Raw genomic sequence first — 23,676 nt, 5'->3', positions numbered from 1 at the left:
GCTATTTATTCTGCACACCCTTGCCTTTGTTCTGGGCTACTGAGCTGGGAGCTTTGTGTGAGGCTCGGGATCTCTTGTATGAATCTGGGACCAGAAAGAAATGAGGGCTCTTTACCATATCCACCTGGAGGCTGCCTGCTAAGTGCACTGTTTAATTTAGAAGTGCCTTTTATCTTAGATCTCTGGACCAGCTAAAGTTGTGGTCACTGTTCCCAGCAAGGACGGGGGGAAGGAGGGGTGGAATTAATTAAACCTAGAGGAAGGGCCACTGAAGGGCGGAGTTAAGGTGGAAGAGAGGAGAACCCTTTAAATAAAGGGCGCACATGGGCTGCCCAGGAGCACACCCTTCACACCCTCCACCTCCTCCGTGTTGTCTGTGAGAAGGAGCCAAGCCCCAGGGAGATGTTGGAGCCTGAGGAGTACAGAAGGAGAGGTGAGCACGGGCATCCCTGGCCCTCTTTCCTGCTGCTACTCTTGTAGGAACTGCTGCTTAGATTTTGGGGTATCTTTTTTTTTTTTTTTTTTTTTTTTTTGCGGTACGCGGGCCTCTCACTGTTGTGGCCTCTCCCGTTGCGGAGCACAGGCTCTGGACGCGCAGGCTCAGCGGCCATGGCTCACGGGCCCAGCCGCTCCGCGGCATGTAGGATCCTCCCAGACCGGGGCATGAACCCGTGTCCCCTGCATCGGCAGGCGGACTCTCAACCACTTCACCACCAGGGAAGCCCTTTGGGGTATCTTTTGACTGGAGTGTTAGAATTGCCTTCTGAGAGCTGGCTTCCACAAAATTTTTCCTGAGAAGGGAATGTGGGATCAGGGTTTAAAACTCTTCTCAACCTCTCTTTCATCCTCCCCCTCATACACCAACTCTCATGTGCGTCCACACTACTGTGCCAGACTTTTCCTTTCTTCTTTCCCACGGAATAGGGGATTTGGGTTTCTGAAATACTAAATGGGTAAAGGGAGATTATTCATGTTCTGAAGTAGAAAAGAATTTCCCTAAGTCTTCTGCAGTCATGCAAAATCTCATCTTCCTTCCTCTTCATTTCTCTATGTGTGAATCTGTCTGTAGAGTTCTTTCATTTAGTCATTCATTCCATAAATATTTAAAGAGCACCTACTCTGTCTCAAGCCTTGTGTGATGAGCAAATCCAAATGTTTATCTTGTCTTCAGGCATGGCTGTCCTAAGAGGGAAAGTAAGTAGTTGCTTATAATTTCTCTCTCCATAAAGTTTTATATCCTCATCCCCTCTAGTAGGTTATTTTGCCTAAAATTTCTTTGCTGTAAGGCGTGGTCCCATGTTAAAATCCAACTTTTCCTCTCTTTCCTCTACCCAGACATAGCTCACTAAGTGGCTATCAGTCTTTTAAAAAAAAAAAATTTATATTGGAGTATAGCCGGCTAACAATGTTATGATAGTTTCAGCTGCACAGCAAAGTGACTCAGCCATACATATACATGTATCCATTCTCCCCCAAACTCCCCTCCCATCCAGGCTGAATGACTATCGGTCTTTACACTTCAGTGGACATTAGCTTATTCCATTGCTTTCCAAAGGCACTCAGCCGAGGGCTGGTGTTGTCAGCTGTGGATGTTTATCCTGTGAGTGGAACACAAAAACATTCCATATGGTCCCTGGGTAAGTGGAGGGCTAGGTCCAGGGCTCTCAGAACTCTGGAGGGATGCTGCTGCAGTTATGAAAGGCATAGGGCTGTTGGAGGGTTGGAGGCGAGCACAAAGAAGAGAGAAAGGTGCTGGAAGTTTTCACAGTTTTGTCTGGGACTGGTCCTGCTTATAAGAATTTTGTATGAGCTGATGCAGTGGGAAGACATCGGGTTCCCTTTCCTTGTCTCTCTCCCTCTTTCTCCCTCTTTTGCAGCGGGAAAAGGAGTCTAGTGAGTACTAAGGAGGAATGATAGATATTGAGAGAGACACAGAGGGAGAGATGAACACACAGACACAGACACAGAGAGGAAGAGAAGCAATGAGAGAGAGAGAAAAAGAGACAGAGATGAAGAGACAGAGGCTCTGAAGACAGAGACCCTTTCCTGGAGAAATGAAAGGGAAGAAAGAATAGATAATTTGCAGTGGCTTCAAGTATTCAACTTGGCTGGTTTTCTTCCTTATTCTTTTATTCATTCATTTGATAAAATTTGTTGAGCATCTGAAAACTATTCTAGGTACTGAGGTATTTGTGGAGGCAGAAACGAGGGAGATAAATTGATTAAGACATGGCCCTGCATTTCCCCAAGATTTCAGGCTAGTGCAGGGTTCTTAGTCTGGGCCTATGGTTGTGCTTTGGGGAGTCCATGAACCTCAGAAATTACACACAAAATTGTGTGTATACAAGTCTACCGTTTTAATCAGATTCTCAAAGAAGTTCATGGGTCCAAAAATGTGGGGAATTACTGGTCCAATGGGAATGGTGAACAAATACATTTTTTACCTTTTATCAGAACCTAGTGTGGGAGCTTGCCATCTGTGCCAACAAGGAGTATAGGGGGTGTGTGTGCGTGTGTGCAATTTCTGGATAGAAAGAGCCACAGCGTTTCTACTGAATCTGTAAGGTGATGAATGCATAGACCCTCTGTTTTTTGAGAAGAAAAGAAAGGTGGGAGAGCTGATCAAGATTAATATGGAAAAGGGAAGTGGAGGAAAAAGAAATCCTTTACTTTGGTGTTAGAGCTTGATGCCTTGGAGATTTTCCCTCTTATTTATTTATATAGAGTCACACACTCCCTCCATCATTCATTCACTCCTTTGCACACTTTTAAATTTCTTAATTGAAGACAAGCTGTGTGCTGGGGGTCAGACCCTCCGCCATTCAGCCCATGAATCCATCTCCTTCTTCACCCAGTCTCCTGATCCCGATGCTAGGGCAATGGGTACAAATTGGCCAGGCCCAGTCAGGGGACATGAGCCTGGCTTCTCTGCCTCCCTTGTAGGAAAGGAGATGGTGGATTACATCTGCCAGTACCTGAGCAGCGTGCAGGAGCGGCGGGTGACTCCGGATGTGAGGCCTGGCTACCTGCGGGCCCAGCTGCCCGAGAGTGCACCCGAGGAGCCCGACAGCTGGGACAGCATCTTTGGGGACATTGAGCGAATCATCATGCCCGGGGTGAGACGCAGTCACCACAGGGTGATTCTGGATGTCGGGGTGTAGGCGGGGGGAGCCGATGGGCCGGGAAAGCCTTGGGTAACCCTAAGATAAGCCCTCAGCCCCTTGGTCACCGACATCCCAGACTGTCTTCTGGGCATATGAAGGGTCGGGACTTTGACTGAAGTTAGGTTTCTGGTGCCAGGGCTGACCTGTAGACTTGGGTAGGGAGCAAGACAGAGTAAGGACTGCATCCCAGGGCCTGTCTGACAGAAGGGTGGAAGTCGGATGGGATGAGGTGAGTAGTGAAGATTGGGCCCGAGGGGGAAGGACGAATGTGGGGAGCAAGATGGAGAGAGGAGGTGGGAGATGGTCCCTGAAGCCCCCGTTGGCAGAGCCAGGGAACTCTCCTACAGAATCCTGAGACGTGCCAAAGGGAAGGAGGGAAGCCAAAGCACACCTCTCCAAGGGTACCCCGATTGTCAGGTTGGGTGGGCCGGGAAGCTGAGCAAGTCCTGGTCAGCCCCCTCCTTTCTCCTCCATGAAGTGGGAACCCCGTCCTTCCTAACCAAGGGAGGTCTCCTGATTGAACTGCTTTTCAAGAGTAGGAAGGAGCTTTCCCTGAATCATCTATACTCTCAGTGACAAGGGGCATAGCCTGGTGACAGTGCTAGTGGGGCCAGGGAACAGACAGAGGCTGGCTGATGCCTGGGGCTTGTGCTGAAGCTGCCGTGTGCTGTGACAATGTCCCCGACCACCAGGAGCTGGGCCAGGCGCTCCTGCTGAAAGTGTACCATCCTCCTCTCACGGAAGGGCTGCCTTTTATTGTGCTCCACGCCACGTGCCAGGCACTGTACTAGCCACATGGTAGACTGGCTTGTTTTATCCCCAAATGACCTTACGATCCATGTTTTATGAAGAAACTGAGGCTCAGAGAAGTTAGTTGTCTTCCCAGAGTCACAGGTCTCCCTGCTTGGGGCACTGGTGTCATGAACCACGTGTGTCCAGCAGCTCTTCCCCAGGATGACTTGATATTTGCTCCCATCATCCCCAAAGAGCTTTGGACTTGGATGTGACAGAAATACACCTGGAGGAGGGGGTGAGATCTTTCTGTTTTCTTTCAAACACAGACAGAAAGTGACGGCAAGTTTGTACAAAGCCAAATATTCATCTCTCTCTGATCATTCAGCCTATTTCGTAAGCATATTTTGAAAATTTCGGCATCAGTAAAACTCTACCAGGGAGACTAGCTCCCCGATAAGATTATCTCGTGGATTTCATTCTGTAAAATGTAATCTGTGGAGGGGCCAACCGTAATTTGGTAGTGACACTGAAAGCAGCTGTCAGAAGAGATGGAAATGAGCTGATTCATTAAACTGAAAGAAATTCCAGCAATTGCTGGGGGTACGATTAAAGAGGCTCATTTCTGGACCAAGAGGTCTGTCTGTTTTGATAAGCATTCCTCTGGCTTATCTTATCTTATGTATCTTATTAGAACAGACAATTGCCTCTTGATAGGGCCAGGAGGTGGAAGTCCTTCTCCGGGGTTTCCAAAATACTGTCACTAGTCACATCAGTAATGAAGACCCAATCTTTCATCTCATCTCTCAGGCTGCACCAGCCTCTGAGAGTTGGCCTGAAAGCCGTTGGCCCTTTGCTTTCTCATTAGGGTCAGCACCTCCTTTAAAACTGGATTAATTTTCCCCTCCATGCCACCTCCTGGACACAAGGAGAAGAAAAACTGTCTTTTTGCTTTAATTCCAACCCTGGTTAGAGAAACCCCACCTACTCTTCATGAGGGAGGGTGAGGAGAGCAAGGGGAGAAGGCAGGGTGCCATCCTGCTTAGGTGCTGGGCTCCAGAGTCAGGCAGCCCTGGGTTTCTGACATCTGTCCCTATGAGGTGTACGTGATCATGGGGATGTTGTCTCTCTCCACCAGCTCCAACTGTTATCTGTAAAACAGGGATAATGTTAGAACCTACCTAATAGGAGTGCTGTGAGAATTAAACAAGATAAAGCATAGAAAGTGGAAGATATTTTCATTACCTATGACGCCGTCTGCCTGGTGAAGGTTGGAGGATGAGGTCTGATTATCTGAGTCAAGTCAGGATATGTGATATGTCCATCACCATGTGATTAGCTTACCGTTAACATTAGTGCTTTACATTTTACAAATTTCCTCCCAGGCTGATCCACACAACAACCCCAGGAGACAGGGTTTATTTTATGATGAGGAACTGAGGTTGAGAGAGGTGCAGGGGAGGATCCTGGTTTTATGAGGTGGGAATTGGATGAAAAATTTGGGATTCCCCCCCGCTTAGGAAAAAAAAAATTAAGAATGGATCTTGAAAGAGACCCATGCAAACATGGGACCTTGACGCTTAAGTTCATTAGCTTCACAATAAGTCTACGGGGTCACACAGCTGGTTACGGCAGGGGTAGGACTGGAACCTGTGTCCTTGGGCTTAAATCTTACGCTCCTTCTACCATACACACTGTCCAGGACACCGTCCTTGCTCTTAAAGGGTTAAAGGGATTTGTGTACATGAAATAACTCGATAATACACTAAAATGTTATCTCATGAGTTCTCAGTAGCGTGAAACACCTCGAATGAGAACATTCCATGGGCTTGTGGGAAGGGATCAAAGGCAGATGGGGACCTGGGGAAGGGTTCATGGAGGAAATGAATATTTAGTGGCTTTCTAAGAGTTAGCAGATTTTGAAAGGTCCCATCTGTATGAGAAGTGCCTTGCTGTCAGGGGACACAGCTTTGCTCAAAGACATGAACGCAGATACCAACAGGGTATGATTGTAGAACAGTGAGATGAAGCCAGATTAGATAATCAGTGCGGCCAATGAGCCACCGAAAATGTTTCCGAGAGCAGTTGTAGGAGGCCCTTCCTGTCCACGGGCCCCTCCTTTCCTCCGGTTAATCTAACTGTGGGCTCAAGGGTTAACCTGGAGGCAGTTTCCCATGCCCTTTGGCTGGCACTTCTGTCTTCTAGTCTCCTCTCTCCGTCCCCACTGGGAAGCTAAGGACAGCTTTGAACCCAGGCACACTGGCCCTCTGCAAGAGTGCATGCCCAAAGAACTCTGGATACATTTTGCAAGAGACTGGATGAGACAAGCAACCTGCTCTTCCAGAGTTCACAGTCTCCCCTTCCTCTTATTACTGGGTAGGAGCAGTGTGGGGGGTAAGCTTTGGAGACTAATGCAAACACTACCCAGAATCCACAACTCTAATTCCCATAGCAATTTTCATCTTGCATATTCCCTTCTGGTCTCTGCATGTGTGCAAAGCTCCACTGATGAGCTAGCTCATCAGAAACGTGGGTGGCAAGAACACTGTGACTATGCCTTACTTTTATGGATTTGTGTCACTTGTTGGTTGTCTTAAAGTGTCAGCCAGTCTCTGGAGTGGGTGCTGCCCCTTGCCAGGGAGGGTCTCTGGAAGAGGAAAGCCTCCGGTAGCTGCCCCTGGTGCCACCAGTGTACATGCTCTGCTTCCAGGTGGTACACTGGCAAAGCCCTCATATGCACGCCTACTACCCAGCTCTCACCTCTTGGCCATCACTGCTGGGAGACATGCTGGCTGATGCCATCAACTGCTTGGGATTTACCTGGGTGAGTAACCATGGCTGCAGCTATAACCAGTGGAAAAGGGGACATGGCAGGAAGTGAAATTCTGGGGCAGACATATTTTGTCCGGATCTCTGAACAGGGTTTCAAGTTAAGTATTAACAATGGCTACATTACTTGAGCTTAAGCTTTATATAAATGATCTCATCTTATTCTTTAACCCTGTGAAATTATGAGTAGTGGCCCCATTTTGTAGGGGCGAATTAAGAAATGAAGGCTGAGCTATTTGTAATGAGGCGGATAGACCTAGAGTCTGTCATACAGAGTGAAGTAAGTCAGAAAGAGAAAGACAAATATCGTATGCTAACACATATATATGGAATTTTAAAAAATGTCATGAAGAACCTAGGGGTAAAACGGGAATAAAGACACAGACCTACTTGAGAATGGACTTGAGGATATGGGGAGGGGGAAGGGTAAGCTGTGACAAAGCAAAAGAGAGGCATGGACGTATATACACTACCAAACGTAAGGTAGATAGATAGTGGGAAGCAGCCGCATAGCACAGGGAGATCAGATCGGTGGTTTGTGACCGCCTGGAGGGGTGGGATGGGGAGGGTGGGAGGGAGGGAGATGCATGAGGGAAGGGATGTGGGAACAGATGCATATCTATGACTGATTCACTTTGTTATAAAGCAGAAACTAATAAAAAAAAGAAAAAAAAACAGAAATGAAGGCTTAAGTAATTTATCTCCTCAAGACCAAATAGTTCATCGAGACAGAGATGAGATTTAGACCAAGATCTTGTTATTGCCACAATTTGTTACACTCTCTAAACACTTTGGTGCCTGTGGGTACAACCTTCCTCTTGCTCTTGTCTTTGAGGGGTTAGGGATATGCCCTAAGGCTTCCCTTAATAACCCCTTAAGCACCAATCAGCTTTAAATTCTGTCACAAGCCTCCTAGAACAGCTCTCTATTTTAAGCCTGAACTGTTATAGGATGTGTGTGTGTGTGTATGTGTGTGTGTGTGTGTGTAGGGGTGGGTGGGTGGAGTGGGTTGGAAACTGGGAGACTTGCTATCTTTTCCGGGAGGAAGTGTTTTCTTTCTTAGTCTTAAAACTTCCCCCTGGCCTTTAGAATGCTTTTCAGCTGGGTATTTTAGGGACTTGGGGGGCCAAATGGAAGCAATCATTTCTAGGGCTGTTTTTCCATTGGGCCTTGGAGTCACAGGAGAATCCACCTAATTGAGGATGGCATGAACCAAAGCCCCACATTCTTTCCCCTTTCTGGTTTGGCAGAGGATGAAGGCACCACAGGACCTAAAAGTGACGCCTTTTCCAGGGCCAAGACAGGCCTGGGGAGGGTCAAGGCAGAGACGGATGTGTTTCTGGGGCTGGTGGGGACATCTTGGTGCCCTGGGGCAATCCAGATGACATTGTTTTCCCTCTTTCAGGCTTCCAGCCCTGTGTGCACGGAACTGGAGATGAATGTCATGGACTGGCTGGCAAAAATGCTGGGACTTCCAGAGCACTTCCTGCACCACCACCCTGGCAGCCAGGGGGGAGGCGTCTTGCAGGTGCCTCCATTGGCAAAGCTCTTCCTAGCATAGGGACTAAGTAGGGAAAGATAAGCCAAACTTGCCCGGGTGATTCTCATGTTTTCCATGCAGTTTCCCCCATGTCACTCACACCACCACCGTCCCTGCCAGCACCATCACCATTACCATCATAACTATCATGACTGACACCACCATCACTGACACCGCCAGCTCCACCACAGTCCCCACTCCCACCTCTGCTGCCACCACCTTGACTTCCATTGCCTTTATACCCTGGCCACAACTGTCTCCACTCTTCTTTTAGTTTTTCTTTGAAAAAAATTAAAAAGTCAACACATTATCACATTTCTAGTATTACTTGATTCAAGTTTCTTAGTTTATAATCTGACACCTCCCCTCTCTTGTCCCATTTTACACCTTATGGTAAGTAGACAAGAGAAGGCAAGTAGAGAGTTCTTTCCCTCCCTCTTAGGTCCAGGAGATTTTTGGCAGTGAGAGAAATTAACAATATAGATCGACGTATCTTATAATCCTGTCTTTTGAATATCTGTCAAATGACAGTTGTTCAAATATTTCTTTTTTTATCAAGAGTAGTGCAGCATAGTGGAGCTTGAGGGGTGCCTCCTGTAGACTGTGCACGTTGCTAGATACTTTTGCATCTATAAACCCTTGCCATTCATGAGGGTTTGGTTCTGAGACCTTTGAGAACCCCCAAATTCTTGAATTATTCTGTCATGTGTAATTTTCTTGATCTTATGATATATAAGATAGAGAAATAATAATAATAATAATTCCTTCAAAAGGTGGATGTGAGGATTCAAAGATTTCTTCTATTAAATAAAAATAGCCATGCTGCCCTGAGATGAGAACTGGAAAGTTTGCTGGGCCCGTTTGCTAAGTGACTCCCTCTCTCACTCCAGTCTTGTACCAAGATTAAAATCTGACCCTCACAAGAAAGACAAATTACTGCATGTTGTGGACCTTCTGTTAGCAGATAGTTATAGCTTCAAATATTATATCTGGAAAAACATGCTAAATGCCTGCTGGGCATGATCTTGCTTTGCATCTAATTATCTCAAGAACCCTGTAGGTAAATAGTGTCATCCCCAAGTTTTGACATAAGAGCACTGAAGCTCAGAGAGGTTAAAAACTTGCTCCAGGTCACACAGCTAGCTGGTAAGTAGAAGAATGAGGATTCAAACCTGACCCTGTCTAAATCCAAACCATGCTTTCTCCTGTATCCATCAGCCACATGAACTTGGTTTAGTTCTGTAACCTCTCTGAGCATCACTATTCTCATAGGTAGACAGGAATCACAAGTGTCGCAGGTTTGATGAGGAGCAAATGCGATAGCAGGAAGTGTTTTGTGAACTATGAATAGCTATACAGATGGAAGGTGGAATTATTATATTATTATTACTATTCTGCTGACTTCCTTACTGTGGAGTAATTTTCAGCCACTGAATATCTTGTGGGATCTGGTCTATAGCATTTCCTGTGACACAGTCTCTAGGCTTTTCAGCAGGGAGCAATCAGCTGTAGGTCACCTAAGGATTTCAAGAAGCAAAGACACCAAAGACTGAGCAAATGAATGATGAGAAACCATCAAGATTTCTGTGAAGTTGCTGAGGTGGCCCCCAGGATTCTCACAATCATGGCCAGAGCAAAATCCTACCCAACCCTTTTTTGGTTAATCAATACTCCCACTCTGGTAGGCAGCTAAAGGGATGCTCTCTATTTTATAAATGGAAACGAGCCTTCTGGAGGGGTAATTTTAGCTCAAGGTCACAAGAGCCATCGGCAGCAAAACTGAGGCCAAATTTATCTCTCAAGTAGGCCAGGACCCTCTCTCTCTCTGGGATACCTCTGTGGAAACAAACTCCATTTCCATACCTAATACACTGAAAGTTCTTTTTTTTTTTTTTTTTTTGCTGTACGCGGGCCTCTCACTGCTGTGGCCTCTCCCGTTGCGGAGCACAGGCTCCGGACACACAGGCTCTGCGGCCATGGCTCACGGGCCCAGCCGCTCCGCGGCATGTGGGATCCTCCGGGACCGGGGCACGAACCCGTGTCCCCTGCATCGGCAGGCGGACTCTCAACCACTGCGCCACCAGGGAAGCCCCTTTTTTTTTTTTTTAACATGGGGAGCGAACATATCTACAAGCAGACTTGTATCTAGCATTCTCTGAACTTTCTCTTTTTGGTCTTTGTGGCCTAATAAAGATGTTGAAAATTTGCTCTCATTACTTCCCTGAAAATTATAGGAGAAGGAGGTGTCCCAGAATGCATAGGAAGTTGTGAATGTAGAGTAGGCATGTGAGCTGGGGGGAAGGGCAACTCCTTAGGCAGGAGCTGTGTACTTCCTCAGGAACAGCTATTAAACACACACACACACACACCCCTTCAAAACGTGGGGCAGTTGCCAAGGGAATACATGGAGAGGCTGCCCCTGGGAAACTTCTTCCATTGCAGAGCACAGTCAGTGAGTCCACCTTGATCGCCTTGCTGGCAGCAAGGAAGAACAAAATCCTGGAAATAAAAGCATCTGAGCCCGGGGCGGATGAGTCTTCCCTGAACGCCCGGCTTGTTGCCTATGCCTCCGACCAGGTGAGTTGCCCAACAGAAGCCAAACCTTCAGGTAGGGCTTGGCTTCTGGAGTCTTAGTCCTTGAGTGATTTCCCTGAGGACATGAGCCCGCTGGGTTCAGGACAGCCCAGGCCTCAGAGGTTGTCCAAGGAACCTTGGAGGAAGACAAACGTCAAATGTTGTGTTTGCTTGCCTTCGTCTGGTGTCAGCAGTTTCTGGGAGTGCTCATTCCAGGATGACTCTGCTAACAGCTTCCCATTGTCCTTCTAGGCCCACTCCTCGGTGGAAAAGGCTGGTTTGATTTCTCTGGTCAAGATGAAATTTCTGCCTGTGGATGACAACTTCTCACTCCGAGGGGAAGTTCTTCAGAAAGCCATCGAGAAGGACAGAGAGCAGGGCTTGGTGCCTGTCTTTGTAAGTCAGACCATGTTCTGAGCTTAGAATGATAGAGCTGGGAGGTGAGGAAGGAATTTTGGCAGAATTCAGGTAAGTAACATGCTGCAAACAAGAGCAGACAGGTCCTCAAATACAGTGTTTTACAAATTATGAGTTAGTGTGTTAGGAAAAAAATGTTGTGGGTCAGAACCAACATTAAAAGAAGAAAACAAAAAAGAAATAGAATGGAAAATATGAGAGTACGTTCCTGTGTTGAGAATATGCATTGTTTGGTAAAACTTTTATTTCAAATACACATGTGTATATGTCCCAGGTTGCTATACAAAATGTATTTCTTACTGTGGGTCATGGTAAAATACAGTGTGAAACATGCCCTGTTCTAGTGGGATGGATGGGGTTGATAATATCTGTGATGAAATCTTTTTTTTCAGGCCGAATGTGTCACACGAGCCCACCTTCCCATGTTAACTTCCTCTGTTTTCCTCCAGGTCTGTGCCACACTGGGGACCACTGGGGTCTGTGCATTTGACTGCCTGTCAGAGCTGGGCCCCATCTGTAAGTGTCTGCCCTGTCTGGCTAGGAAGACAAGTAATGAGTTTTAAAATGTTCCCTAGAGCAACAGCCTGAAAGCAGCTCAGTGCAATTCTCTGGTCCCTCCGTGGTCAATGCACAGAGCGTAGGAAGAGCCACCAGAGGTCATGAGTACCTTCTTGCAGGCAGCCACGTCACTGCTTTTCCCAGTGGTGGGACCAAGGGTTAGAGCTGACCCCCTTGCATCCTGTCCTCAGAGGCAACAGTGGGAGGACCTCAGGTCTCTCACTCTCTCACTTGTATGTTGAAATCTGCTTAAAGCAGGACATATCCAAAACACAGGGTGAGTGAGTCATAGTGGAATATTTTCTAGTCTAGGCTGAGAAAATGAAAATGAAAAGGTAGGGTAGGGGAAACCACGGGGTGAGGGGGAGATAAAGGCAGAAAAGAAACCCAAATGTGATTGTTCAAAATCCTCAAGTGAGAAACCCACTGGGAAAGAGAGACACCCCCTCTCTAACATTTGTATTAGATGCATTAACATTGCTCTCTGGGCCAGTGGTAAGGTGGTTTCTGTTCCAGAAAGCTCTGGGTGGAGGCCAAGACGGTGTCGACCCTCTGGTCAGTGAGAGAAGAGGCCAGGGTGAGGCTCTGTAGGCTTTCCCTGCAGGGGTGGCCGTGCCTCACTCAGCCCCACTCCTTGCACTGACACCCTCCCCCCATGTCCACATGCCGCCGTGTCTCATTCAGCCATGGGCATCTTTTCCCAGCCCTTCCCTTGCAGCCCCCCAGCTGGATGGGCCAGGCAAGAGACGCCTTTTAGCTGGCTGGTGGCAACCCACTCCCACCCCCAGTGCCACCCCCAGTAGGTGATGTTTGCCTCCTCAGGTGCCAACGAGGGGCTGTGGCTCCACATCGATGCTGCCTACGCAGGCACTGCCTTCCTGTGCCCTGAGTTCCGGGGGTTTCTGAAGGGCATCGAGTACGCCGATTCCTTCACCTTTAATCCTTCCAAGTGGATGATGGTGCACTTTGACTGTACTGGGTTCTGGTGAGTGTGGCAGCCAAGCTCCCGGCCTGTGGGAGAGCCATCCTCAGCTACTAATGCCCATTTGGAAACCCACAGGGTCAAGGACAAGTACAAGCTGCAGCAGACCTTCAGCGTGAACCCCGTCTACCTCAGGCATGCCGACTCGGGTGCGGCCACCGACTTCATGGTGAGTGGCCAGGAACGGGCAACATGGCAGCCTCTGAGATGGAACCTGCCTGAGTCTGATGAGGGTCTCCGTCCCTCACACTATGAGCCCATCCCATAATATTGCCACTGTGTACCTTTGGTTTCAAGCTGTGCCTAAGCATATAGAATGAAACCCAGAAAACTTTAAAAACGCTAGAGAATGAAACCAACCTTTGAGGTAGGATGCGAGTTTCCTGAGTATTTGTGGCATTTAAAAATTCTCCCAATTTCCTTCTCCCTCTGTCCTGGATATCTTCTCTGCTCACTCCCGAGCAGCAGGGCAGGGTGGAGAATTTCCATGGATAGGAAAAGAGTCTCCTTCCTTAAACTGTTTTCATCCTTTTGTCCCCATCGAGGCACTGTGGGAGGCTCCACGGTGGGGATGGGGCAATAGTTATCCTTCCCGAGGTTCTAGATGCCTCCAAGCATTCCTGCCTTGCCCACTAGCTGTACCTCAATCTCTCGACCCTGCCCACATTCTCAATCTGTACTATCTCTTGGGGTAACAACTTCTTCAGATTTACTCCTCAGTTTGAAAATGAGCCCTTCCTTTAATTGTAGGGGAGACAGGGATGTAAACTAATAAGTTACATATAACATGGCCAAGGCTAGGCAGAGTGAGACGAGCTCGATTTGGAATTCCATACCAGCAGTGGGCTTTTGGGAGACATAGTGGACCTCTCTCAGCCTTGACTTTCTCATCTGCAAAATGGGCATGGTGGCACTGATTTCACAAGGTATTGTGAGGCTGCAATGGGAACATACATGTAGATCATTTCTTACTGGGAATGTGGTACATGCTTAATAAATGGTAGGTGTGATATTTCTAAAAGCTCTACTTTTAAGCTGCAGAGATTTGTTATATAGCGAAGAGGTTAAAAACACAGATTACCTGTGTTTGAATTCTGGCTCCTCCATTTATTAACTTGTGTGGTCTTCGGCAAATGGCTTAAGCTATTTAGGTTTTCTCATCTGTAAAATGAGGGTGATAATAACAGTACTAGCTTCTTAGTTAGGTTTGCTGTGAGGAATAAATGAATTAATACAGTGAAGCACAGAGAGCAGTGTCTGCCATCTGGGAGTCATTCTTTGTGAAGAGATGGTTCTGTCTTCTCTCCTTGGGCTAAAGTTTCTTGCCCTTTTAGTCCTAAAATAATCACTGCATCATCTCTGGATTATATTGGTTATTCTCCCTCGGACCAGTTCACACTTTCTTTAGATTTTTTTTTTAAAGCCTTCTTATTGGAATTTCAGGCAGTGAGCTTGTAGTGGTTGGGGAGGACCCTCCAAAGGTTGATAAAAATAGAAGAATAATGGTTCTTTCATCTCCACTGCCCTGTCTGATGGGTTTTCAGCACTTTTTTAATTAAAAAAAATTTCACAGCAGCCCAAGGGCCAGATACCTTTAGAGATAATTCTAGGTTTCTCCCCTGAGTGTGAAACAATGCCCATTTTTCTTTTTTTAAATTAATTAATTTATTTTGGGCAGCACTGGGTCTTTGTTGCTGTGACATGCTTTCTCTAGTTGCATCGAGCGGGGGCTACTCTGTTGCAGTGTGTGGGCTTCTCATCGCGGTGGCTTCTCTTGTTGCGGAGCACGGGCTCTAGGCATGCGGGCTTCAGTAGTTGTGGCTCGCCGGCTCTAGAGCGCAGGCTCAGTAGTTGTGGTGCGTGGGCTTAGCTGCTCCACGGCATGTGGGATCTTCCCCAATCAGGGCTCGAACCCGTGTCCCCTGAATTGGCAGTAGATTCTTAACCACTGCACCACCAGGGGAGCCCAATGCCCATTTTTCTATAAGTGAACTTGGATCATCGTAACTTAAGAGCATTTTCTTACCTTGGCCCATTTTGGATTTTATGTTACTTTTTTGTGTTTTTGTTTTTTGTCCGCAACAGTATCTCAGGATCTTTTTGTTGTTCATTCCCATCAGTTTGGAGATTTTACAGTGCTCTCTCTCTTCCAGATCACTTATAAAAATATTAAATTATATTTTTCTTAACACTGGTCCAGAATGTGCTACTTTATCTTTTCCTTCCCTCACCTCTAATCCTATGGATTTAATTTTTAAGTCTCAAAGAAACTCCTAGAAAACTGAAGTTGCTGTCTGTTATGATCCTGGGGGTCTTCACTGCTACTTTGCCCCTTGCCCCAAGCTCTTTTTCACCCAGGTGGCTGAAGCTTTAAATAAAAGCTCAGCCATTTTGAGATGAGCCAGAAATAGAGCAGCATCCTGAGAGAGAAGACTTAGGGACTTCATCCCTCGGGCCCTGGAGCCACCTAAAATCAGGGCTAGATTCTTCTGACATCAGGAAGCTCCCTCACCTCCGCCCAACTAGTGGAGGGGGAATTGTCTTGTTCTTGGCTGTGAGACCGGCAAAACCTTGAAAGGATGCAGAGGAGACTTGGGAATGGCTTGAGTTAATGAAGAGCCATGTCCAAATTTCCTGCTCCAGCAGAAAAATATCTGCTAGAACCACCCTGCTGGGTCAGCATGGATTGGTTTTGGAATACTGACAAGAGGAACAACTGGGGATATGGTCAGACTGTAAAGAAATCAAAATTAAAATCATCTCTGCCTCTCATTTAATTGGCTCATGAATTATTGTAGTCAATTGGCCATAACCATCTGGAAAACAATGTTTTCAGAGGTCACTATTATCCATTCATTAGTCTCCATCTGGAGTGTCCATCTAACAAAGGGTGGAGTTGACGCTCTCCCTGTTACAGGGAAAAGAAAGTCCCCATGCTGGTCCTCAACCCTGGAGTTTTTTGCTTGGAAATCAAAGGCTTAGTGCTTGATATAGAGAAACATTGTCCATCAACTATGTTGATGTTGGACAAGGGGTCATGTCCAAACTGTGCCTGGGTCAGGAAACTGGGGCAAAGGATGAAGGTGTGCACAGTTTTGAGGATTAGGCAATCCTGTAGAGGAACAGATAAATATTCGATGGGAAAAATATTTATTTTTAGTCAACAGAAATTGTGGTGATGCTTTCTGACATTTGAGGAAGAGGTCATTAGAAATCACACTACTCATCAGAATAATTGCAAATGTGTGCTAAACCTTTTGCTCTGTTTACAGATCTGAGAAATCGATTTGGAATTGGTTTGAAAATTTTCAGACCTTTGGTGCCTGCAACCTTGAACTTTAAGCTCTGTTGAATTTGGTCATCAGGAACAGAGGGTCAGTTTTAGTCTAACAAAGTCCGAGATATAGATGTTTATTTGCAGTCTGAGGGCTGGTGTCCTCCTGAGGGCATAGAACGTCACAGGAAAAATAAAGTCAGGACATTGAAATTAAATAATAATCATCTTGGTTCTAGGCAGAAACACCATTGTGATTTGTGGCTCACATTTTTATCATCTAAATAGCCAGGACTAATTGACAACTTCCTGTGAAGCTCTTCACCCTGGTTCTCCTCACACCACATCCCTGGAGGTGCTGTTCATTCTTTGTCTCACGAGGAGCCAGTGAGGCGGCAATGCCCAAGTAAGAGGTAGAGATGGAGGAGAAACCCAGGTCTGTGAGGCTCCAACATCTGAGCTCTTGAACCCTATACTTTACATTTTTGTGGGGAAGAGAAATCAAACTCTATTTTCTGCTATTCAAGGTAGCTTAGGTTCTTTTAGAGAAAAAAACGTATTGCCCCTATCTTGAATTTCAGCCTGGGATGAAATTTTTTTTTTAACATCTTTATTGGAGTATAATTGCTTTACAATGGTGTGTTACTTTCTGCTTTATAACAAAGTGACTCAGTTATACATATACATATGTTCCCGTATCTCTTCCCTCTTACGTCTCCCTCCCTCCCACCCTCCCTATCCCACCCCTCTAGGTGATCACAAACCACCGAACTGATCTCCCTGTGCTATGCGGCTGCTTCCCACTAGCTATCTATTTTACGTTTGGTAGTGTATATATGTCCATGCCACTCTCTCACTTTGTCACAGCTTACCCTTCCCCCTCCCCATATCCTCAAGTCCATTCTCTAGTAGGTCTGTGTCTTTATTCCCGTCTTACCCTAGGTTCTTCATGACTTTTTTTTTTCTTAGATTCCATATATACGTGTTAGCATACGGTATTTGTTTTTCTCTTTCTGACTTACTTCACTCTGTATGACAGACTCTAGGTCCATCCACCTCACTACAAATAACTCAATTTTGTTTTTTTTATGGCTGAGCAATATTCCATTGTATATATGTGCCACATCTTCTTTATCCATTCATCTGTTGATGGACACTTAGGTTGCTTCCATGTCCTGGCTATTGTAAATAGACCTGCAGTGAACATTGTGGTACATGACTCTTTTTGAATTATGGCTTTCTCAGGGTATATGCCCAGTAGTGGGATTGCTGGGTCGTATGGTAGTTCTATTGTAGTTCTTTAAGGAACCTCCATACTGTTCTCCATAGTGGCTGTACCAATTTACCTTCCCACCAACAGTGCAAGAGGGTTCCCTTTTCTTCACACCCTCTCCAGCATTTATTGTTTCTAGATTTCTTGATGATGGCCATTCTGACTGGTGTGAGATGATATCTCATTGTAGTTTTGATTTGCATTTCTCTAATGATTAATGATGTTGAGCATTCTTTCATGTGTTTGTTGGCAATCTGTATATCTTCTTTGGAGAAATGTCTATTTAGGTCTTCTGCCCATTTTTGGATTGGGTTGTTTGTTTTTTTGTTATTGAGCTGCATGAGCTGCTTGTAAATTTTGGAGATTAATCCTTTGTCCATTGCTTCATTTGCAAATATTTTCTCCCATTCTGAGGGTTGTCTTTTGGTCTTGTTTATGGTTTCCTTTGTTGTGCAAAAGCTTTTAAGTTTCATTAGGTTCCATTTGTTTATTTTTGTTTTTATTTCCATTTCTCTAGGAGGTGGGTCGAAAAGGATCTTGCTGTGATTTATGTCATACACAAAAATAAACTCAAAATGGATTAAAGACCTAAATGTAAGGCCAGACACTATCAAACTCTTAGAGGAAAACATAGGCAGAACACTCTATGGGATGAAATTTTTAAAGCAGCATTTAAAGCAAAGTGTCTTCTCCTTGGTCCAGGGTCATGGACTTGGTTTCTACCTGTGCTGCTCTTGGACGAGGGTTTGGTCACATGACGAGGAAGCCTTTGTGTATCTTGCCTTGGCTTCTCCTTAGCAACAGCCTTGGGCATCATGGTGACACTGTGCATCCCTGGAGGGTTGTGCAGACAAAAGATGATAAAGCTCAGGAGTGTGTGTGGGAGCAGCAGGGGTCCCTGTCTCTAACCATGGCACTGTGCTCCTTTGTTCTAGCACTGGCAGATCCCCCTGAGCAGGCGGTTTCGCTCTATTAAACTCTGGTTTGTGATCCGGTCCTTCGGGGTGAAGAATCTTCAAGCGCACATCAGACATGTATGTAGTGGGCAGGCCTTGGGAGGAGCCCAGGCTCGCTTTGTGGCTTACTGGGGAGGAAAGCTGGTTTCTGCTCTGCAGACCTTTCCCGGGGGGATGTGTGATGTATGGCTCAGGTGCCTGGGCCTGTTTGTGAGCTCCTGGGACTTGATGATTCAGGGCGGCCGTCTATTTGCTAGCTAGAGGATCCCTGAGCAGAAGATGACACTGAGGGCTGTCTGGTGTCTGTCCCCCACTTGACTGTCTCACCATCCCTTCTGCTATCATTGAGCACTGGGGAGGGATGGCCCGAGAGCCTGGTTTGCAGAGAAAGAAATAGAAAGTAAATCAAAGGGCAGCTTGTGGCCAGGGTAGGAGCCTGTCTTTTAAAAAATTACTCTGATTGTCATGGCTGTCTGAAAATGTTAGTCACTATTATGGTTATGCCAGAAACAGGGCTCGCCTGGCTTAGACATGTAGACCTGCAAGTCTGGAACAAACATCCCTGCATGATGTCAAGAGGTATTTACTGAAGGCATATTTGGTACAATTTATTTCAACTCAATTCAACAACAAAATTATTGTGCTAGGAAAGAGACCCAGAGGTGAATGAGACAGGCACAGTCCCTCTGTCATAGTCTTCATGGAAGAGGTGGAACTTAACTAAGAATTTTGGTCAGCAGCAATTTTCTCTCATTTTTATGAGTGCCTATGAGAAAGACACAGTTATTGATAAATACAAGAGGGTTACTCCAAAGATGTTGGCCTTCGTTCCTCTGCGTGTCTTTCCCTGGCCACCTTTCCTCTAGGGAACTCCGTCCTCATTAAGCAAACACAAGGCCAAAGGCAGTGGTTGAATCAGTACGTATGACTGGCTTACTGTTGGTAACTTTACATTTGTTATCAACATCAAGGTGTTGGTCAACTGGATGTTCATCAACGAGTGGCTGTCACCCAGGGACATTAGGCATTTTTGCTCTCTCTCTATCCTCAGACTCGAGACGGGAAAGTAGGTAGCTGGGGGATGAGGTGGTGGAGGTTACAGGTTATCATCTTGTTCCAACTCAGGACTGGATATTCAACGTGCAGGTGCTGGCTAATGACCCTCATGCTGCCTCTCCCAACTCAAAGCCCTGAATTCCCATCGGCTCCCCTTTGCCTACACTAGGCCCAGACTCCTGGGCCTGGCTTTCGAGGACCCAGTTATCAGCCTCTAAGCTCAGGCTTCTCACTGACCCGTTCCAACTCCATTGTCAGTGTGCCTCTGCACCTTCACCTGTGCAGTGCCCTCTTGGATTGCCCTCTCTTCTGCAAATGTTGCTAATGGATTAAGTTCCGCTTCTCGCAGGAGCTCCCCTGACTACTCCATCTGCGCTTGTCTCTGCTTGCTCGGTATTCCTAGGACCACCTACTCAAGCACACCTACAAAACTGAGCTCTAAAAGCTACCAATGTTCCACAAAAGTAAAGGGTGGAACTAAAATGAAGTTGTTTGATGTGAGTTAATTTTATCTCTTCAGCTTGACTGCGATCATAATTATTTTTACTTGCACAGTGTCTTAAAGAAATAACTTATAGGGTTTCATTAGGTTCTTACAACAATGCTTGGGGCAGTCACCCTGATGAACCCCATTTTATGGATGAGGCTCAGAGATGGTAACTGCCCTGCTTAAGAGAGGAGGGCCTCTTTCTTTACAGTTCTGGGCTATTTTCTATTATGTGAGCTCTTGAAAGTCATATAAAACCAAGTTGTGTATCTCCCTGTTATAGATTAGTGCTTTAGAGAATGGGATATGGGTTTGATTTTTTAGTTCTACCCTTTACTGTTTGGTGACCTTGGACAAATTACTTAAACTTTTCGTGTTTGCCTTCCTAATTTATAAAATGAGAAAATGATAATACCTCTCTCAAAGGTTTATGGTGATGATAAATAATACATGTAGGACTTCCCTGGTGGCACAGTGGTTGACAGTCCGCCTGCCGATGCAGGGGATGGGGGTTCGTGCCCCGGTCCGGGAAGATCCCACATGCCGTGGAGCAGCTGGGCCCGTGAGCCATGGCCGCTGAGCCTGCGCGTCCGGAACCTGTGCTCCACAACAGGAGAGGCCACAACAGTAGGAGGCCCATGTACCGCAAAAAAAACAACAACAACACATAAAGCCCTTACTTAGTGCAACACCTAATATTCCAATAAGTACTCAAATATTTCCTATTCCCACTTTCTCTTCCTCCCCCTTCCCCTCCCCCTCTCCTCTTCTCCTTCTTCTTCTTCCTTTCTCCTCCTCCTCGTCCAATTTTTCCTTCTTCTAATGATAATAATTCAGCATTGTCGTCACCATCATCTCCTATCACCTACAATAGGGGTTTGTTAACTATTTTTTAAAAGGCAGATGGTAAATATTTTTGGCCTTGCAGGCCATATGGTCTCTGTTGTGAGTATTCAAGTCTGTCATTGTAGCACAAAAGCAGCCATACACGGTACATTAACAAATAGGCGTGGCTGTGTTCCAAAGGACTTTATTTACAAAAACGGGTGTGAAGGAGGTGGGGCTCTATTTGGCCTGGGGGCTGCAGTTTGCCCACCTCTGCCCTAAGATGGTACAGAGCCCTGGTTGTAGCCCTGCTTTCATCTCCCATAAAGGTAAGTGGTTTCTGGTGGCGGGATGCTGCCTGTGCTCTTTCCTCTCTCCTCTGGCCCCTCTTCTCTCTCGTTGCCAAGAGCGTGTGTTACAGGAGACAACAGAGCATGGTAGGGGGTGTGCTTGGTGACCAGAGACCTGCATTCTGCCACTGCTACCTTGGGGATGGCACTTTCCTTTGGCTCTTTCTAGAAAATGAAGAGGTTGAACAAAGATGACTTCTGGCTCTCTTTCCTTGCTCAGAAGTATCAGTTTCATGGTCTTTGGCTAGCCTGATTCTGGATCTGTACCTGAGATGTCTTATTCATGTAGACTTAAGAAACATTTACACAGAAAGATCTCAAAATTGGCAGGACAGGGTGGAAATGGGCCTGGAGGGAAGGAGGCACAGGGGAGAATCATGACAAAATTAGAAAGTAAGCTGCAAAAGTATAAAACAGTAAGAAAACATTTAACAGGGTGCTTTCCCAGAGAGAGCCTTATGACTTGACGATGAAGAATGCTTAGGGTAGGGATTGGAGACCATCTTAAACAGACCATGCAGTGGAGAGAGAAAGTGGTTCTGGATCGGGTTTTAGCAACTTGTTAGCTAAATCCTTTGACTTCTCTTGAAAGAGTACCCAGTATGAGAACCAGGTGATAGCAATTACTTAGAAAATATTTTATTGAGATCCTTCTGGATGCCTGGAGAAATTCTTAAAAATGAGAGAAAGGGCAAGTCCTGTCCTTGTTTAGTTAGTAATACTAAGTAAAAAAAATAGGAAATTAAAAAACTTATAACTTCAGTGAAAGATTAACATGGTACAAAGCTTTAAAACTTTTTGTGGTAAAATATAGATAACGTAACATTTACAACTTGAACCATTTTTAAGCATACAATTCAGTGGCATTAAGTACACTCACAATGTGTGCAACTGTCACTGCTATTTCCAGAACTTTTCCCATCATCCCCAGCAGAAACTCTGTACCCATTAAACAGGTCTAAAGCCTTCTCCATGGTGTACATGAGTATGATATGTAAAAATATGTTCTTTGTGGAATGTCAGAAAAAAGGGGATGAAGGGCATTTGAGGTGAAAAGGTCTGAGAGGCAAGGGGAAGATGTAGACTTAGGATATGGCGGCAGGGCTGCTGACAGCTCACATGGTGCCTTTATGTACAGGAGAAACAAAAGTCTCTTCCTCTGAGCATTTGTAGCCCGTAAGAGGCACCTGGCTGGGAATGCAGAACATGGGCTGGGTTGTGGCCCCTGCTAGCCCTCTTGGCTTGTCTGTAAGCCAAGATATGTGAAGCCGGGATATGAGGGTACATTGCCTTGATGGCAAAGCACATGTCTTCTGGGACTTCCCTGGTGGTCCAGTGGTTAGGACTCCATGCTTTCACTGCCGAGGGCCCGGGTTCAATCCCTGGTGGGGGAACTAGGATCCCACAAGCCTTCTGGTTCTGGGGGTGGATTGAAAGAGGCCCCTGAGACATGAGTTCTCAAAGTGGAGCTAATGTGACAAGAAATAGGGAGCCATTGGAGGTTTTATAGTCTGGAATATGAGCAAAATCAAATGGAGAAGAAAATTGGCAGAAGCCACTTAGGTCTCTATAGTTCAAATGTGTGACTGGTTTAAACCCCTTTAACAGTGTGGAAGTTTACGCACGGTCGTCTCTTGCCTGTTATTAATCTCAGTTCTCTCGATGTTCGCAATTCCAGGGTACTGAAATGGCTAAGTATTTTGAATCCCTGGTCAGAAATGAACCTTTCTTTGAAATTCCTGCCAAGAGGCACCTTGGCCTGGTGGTTTTTCGTCTAAAGGTAATGCCATCTTCCATCTCATGTGAAGGATGTTATTTGGTAATTTTCAGCCTCTTGGAAATGTAAATACTGGGCTTCTGGAGATGCTTACAGGGAATGTGATACAGACTTTACTTCTCTTTATCCTTCAAACAGGGTCCTAATTGCCTCACAGAAAGTGTGTTAAAGGAAATAGCTAAAGCTGGCCGTCTCTTTCTCATCCCAGCCACTATCCAGGACAAGCTGATTATCCGTTTCACTGTGACATCCCAGTTCACCACCAGGGATGACATCCTGAGAGACTGGAATCTCATTCATGATGCTGCCACTCTCATCCTGAGTCAGCATTGTACTTCCCAGCCTAGCCCTCAGGGGGGGAACCTCATCCCCCAAACCAGGGGCCCCAGAGCCTTGGCCAAGGAACTGTCCTTTCCATCTGTCAGTGGGGCAGGAGATGACCCAGACCAGGCCAGGAAGATCATCAAGCAGCCTCCACATGTGGGAGCCAGTCCCGTGAGAGGGGAAGGCAGCCGCCACCTTGAAACCCTGCTGGACCCACTCGATGACTGCTTTTCAGAAAAGGCCCCAGACCTCACCAAGCACAAGCTGTCCTCCTTCCTGTTCAATTATTTGTCTGTGCAGAATAAGAAGGCAGTGCGTTCCCTCAGTTGCAACAGCGTGCCTGTAGGCGATCAGAAGCCACTGCCCACAGATGGCTCTGTGAAGAATGGCGGCTCCTCCCGAGTCAGAATCTTTTCTAGGTTTCCAGAAGAGATGATGATGCTAAAGAAAAGTGCCTTCAAAAAACTAATCAAGTTCTACAGTGTCCCCAACTTTCCTGAATGCGGCTCTCAATGTGGGCTCCAGCTGCCCTGCTGCCCTCTGCAGGCAACAGTTTAG

The 23,676-nt window shown here is 46.2% G+C and overlaps 1 protein-coding gene across 2 annotated transcripts; it reads left to right on the top strand.

Moving 5' to 3' along the window:
- The first annotated feature begins 402 nt into the window (after nt 1-402).
- HDC (histidine decarboxylase) lies at nt 403-23,676 on the top strand. Of its 2 annotated transcripts, XM_060098369.1 has the most exons (12): nt 403-433; nt 2,944-3,116; nt 6,607-6,720; nt 8,131-8,253; nt 10,708-10,842; nt 11,092-11,235; nt 11,706-11,772; nt 12,637-12,799; nt 12,875-12,965; nt 18,279-18,377; nt 22,696-22,797; nt 22,933-23,676. In XM_060098369.1, exons 1-12 carry the CDS (start codon nt 403-405, stop codon nt 23,674-23,676), a joined length of 1,986 nt encoding a protein of 661 aa, XP_059954352.1. The 2 variants fall into 2 exon arrangements, with proteins under 2 accessions (XP_059954352.1, XP_059954353.1); XM_060098370.1 differs by lacking the exon at nt 18,279-18,377.

Source organism: Mesoplodon densirostris, chromosome 4 (genome assembly GCF_025265405.1).
Source record: "Mesoplodon densirostris isolate mMesDen1 chromosome 4, mMesDen1 primary haplotype, whole genome shotgun sequence".
NCBI classification, from domain to species: Eukaryota; Metazoa; Chordata; class Mammalia; order Artiodactyla; family Ziphiidae; genus Mesoplodon; species Mesoplodon densirostris.
This window is presented reverse-complemented; position numbering and strand designations above follow the sequence as displayed.

Bases quoted from the DNA above. Each gene is read 5' to 3' on its own strand.
- HDC (XM_060098369.1), top strand. From the start codon at position 403: ATGTTGGAGCCTGAGGAGTACAGAAGGAGAG. The intron at 11,236-11,705 runs GTAAGTCAGACC...GTTTTCCTCCAG, and splicing joins AGGGCTTGGTGCCTGTCTTT to GTCTGTGCCACACTGGGGAC. The intron at 11,773-12,636 runs GTAAGTGTCTGC...TTGCCTCCTCAG, and splicing joins GTCAGAGCTGGGCCCCATCT to GTGCCAACGAGGGGCTGTGG.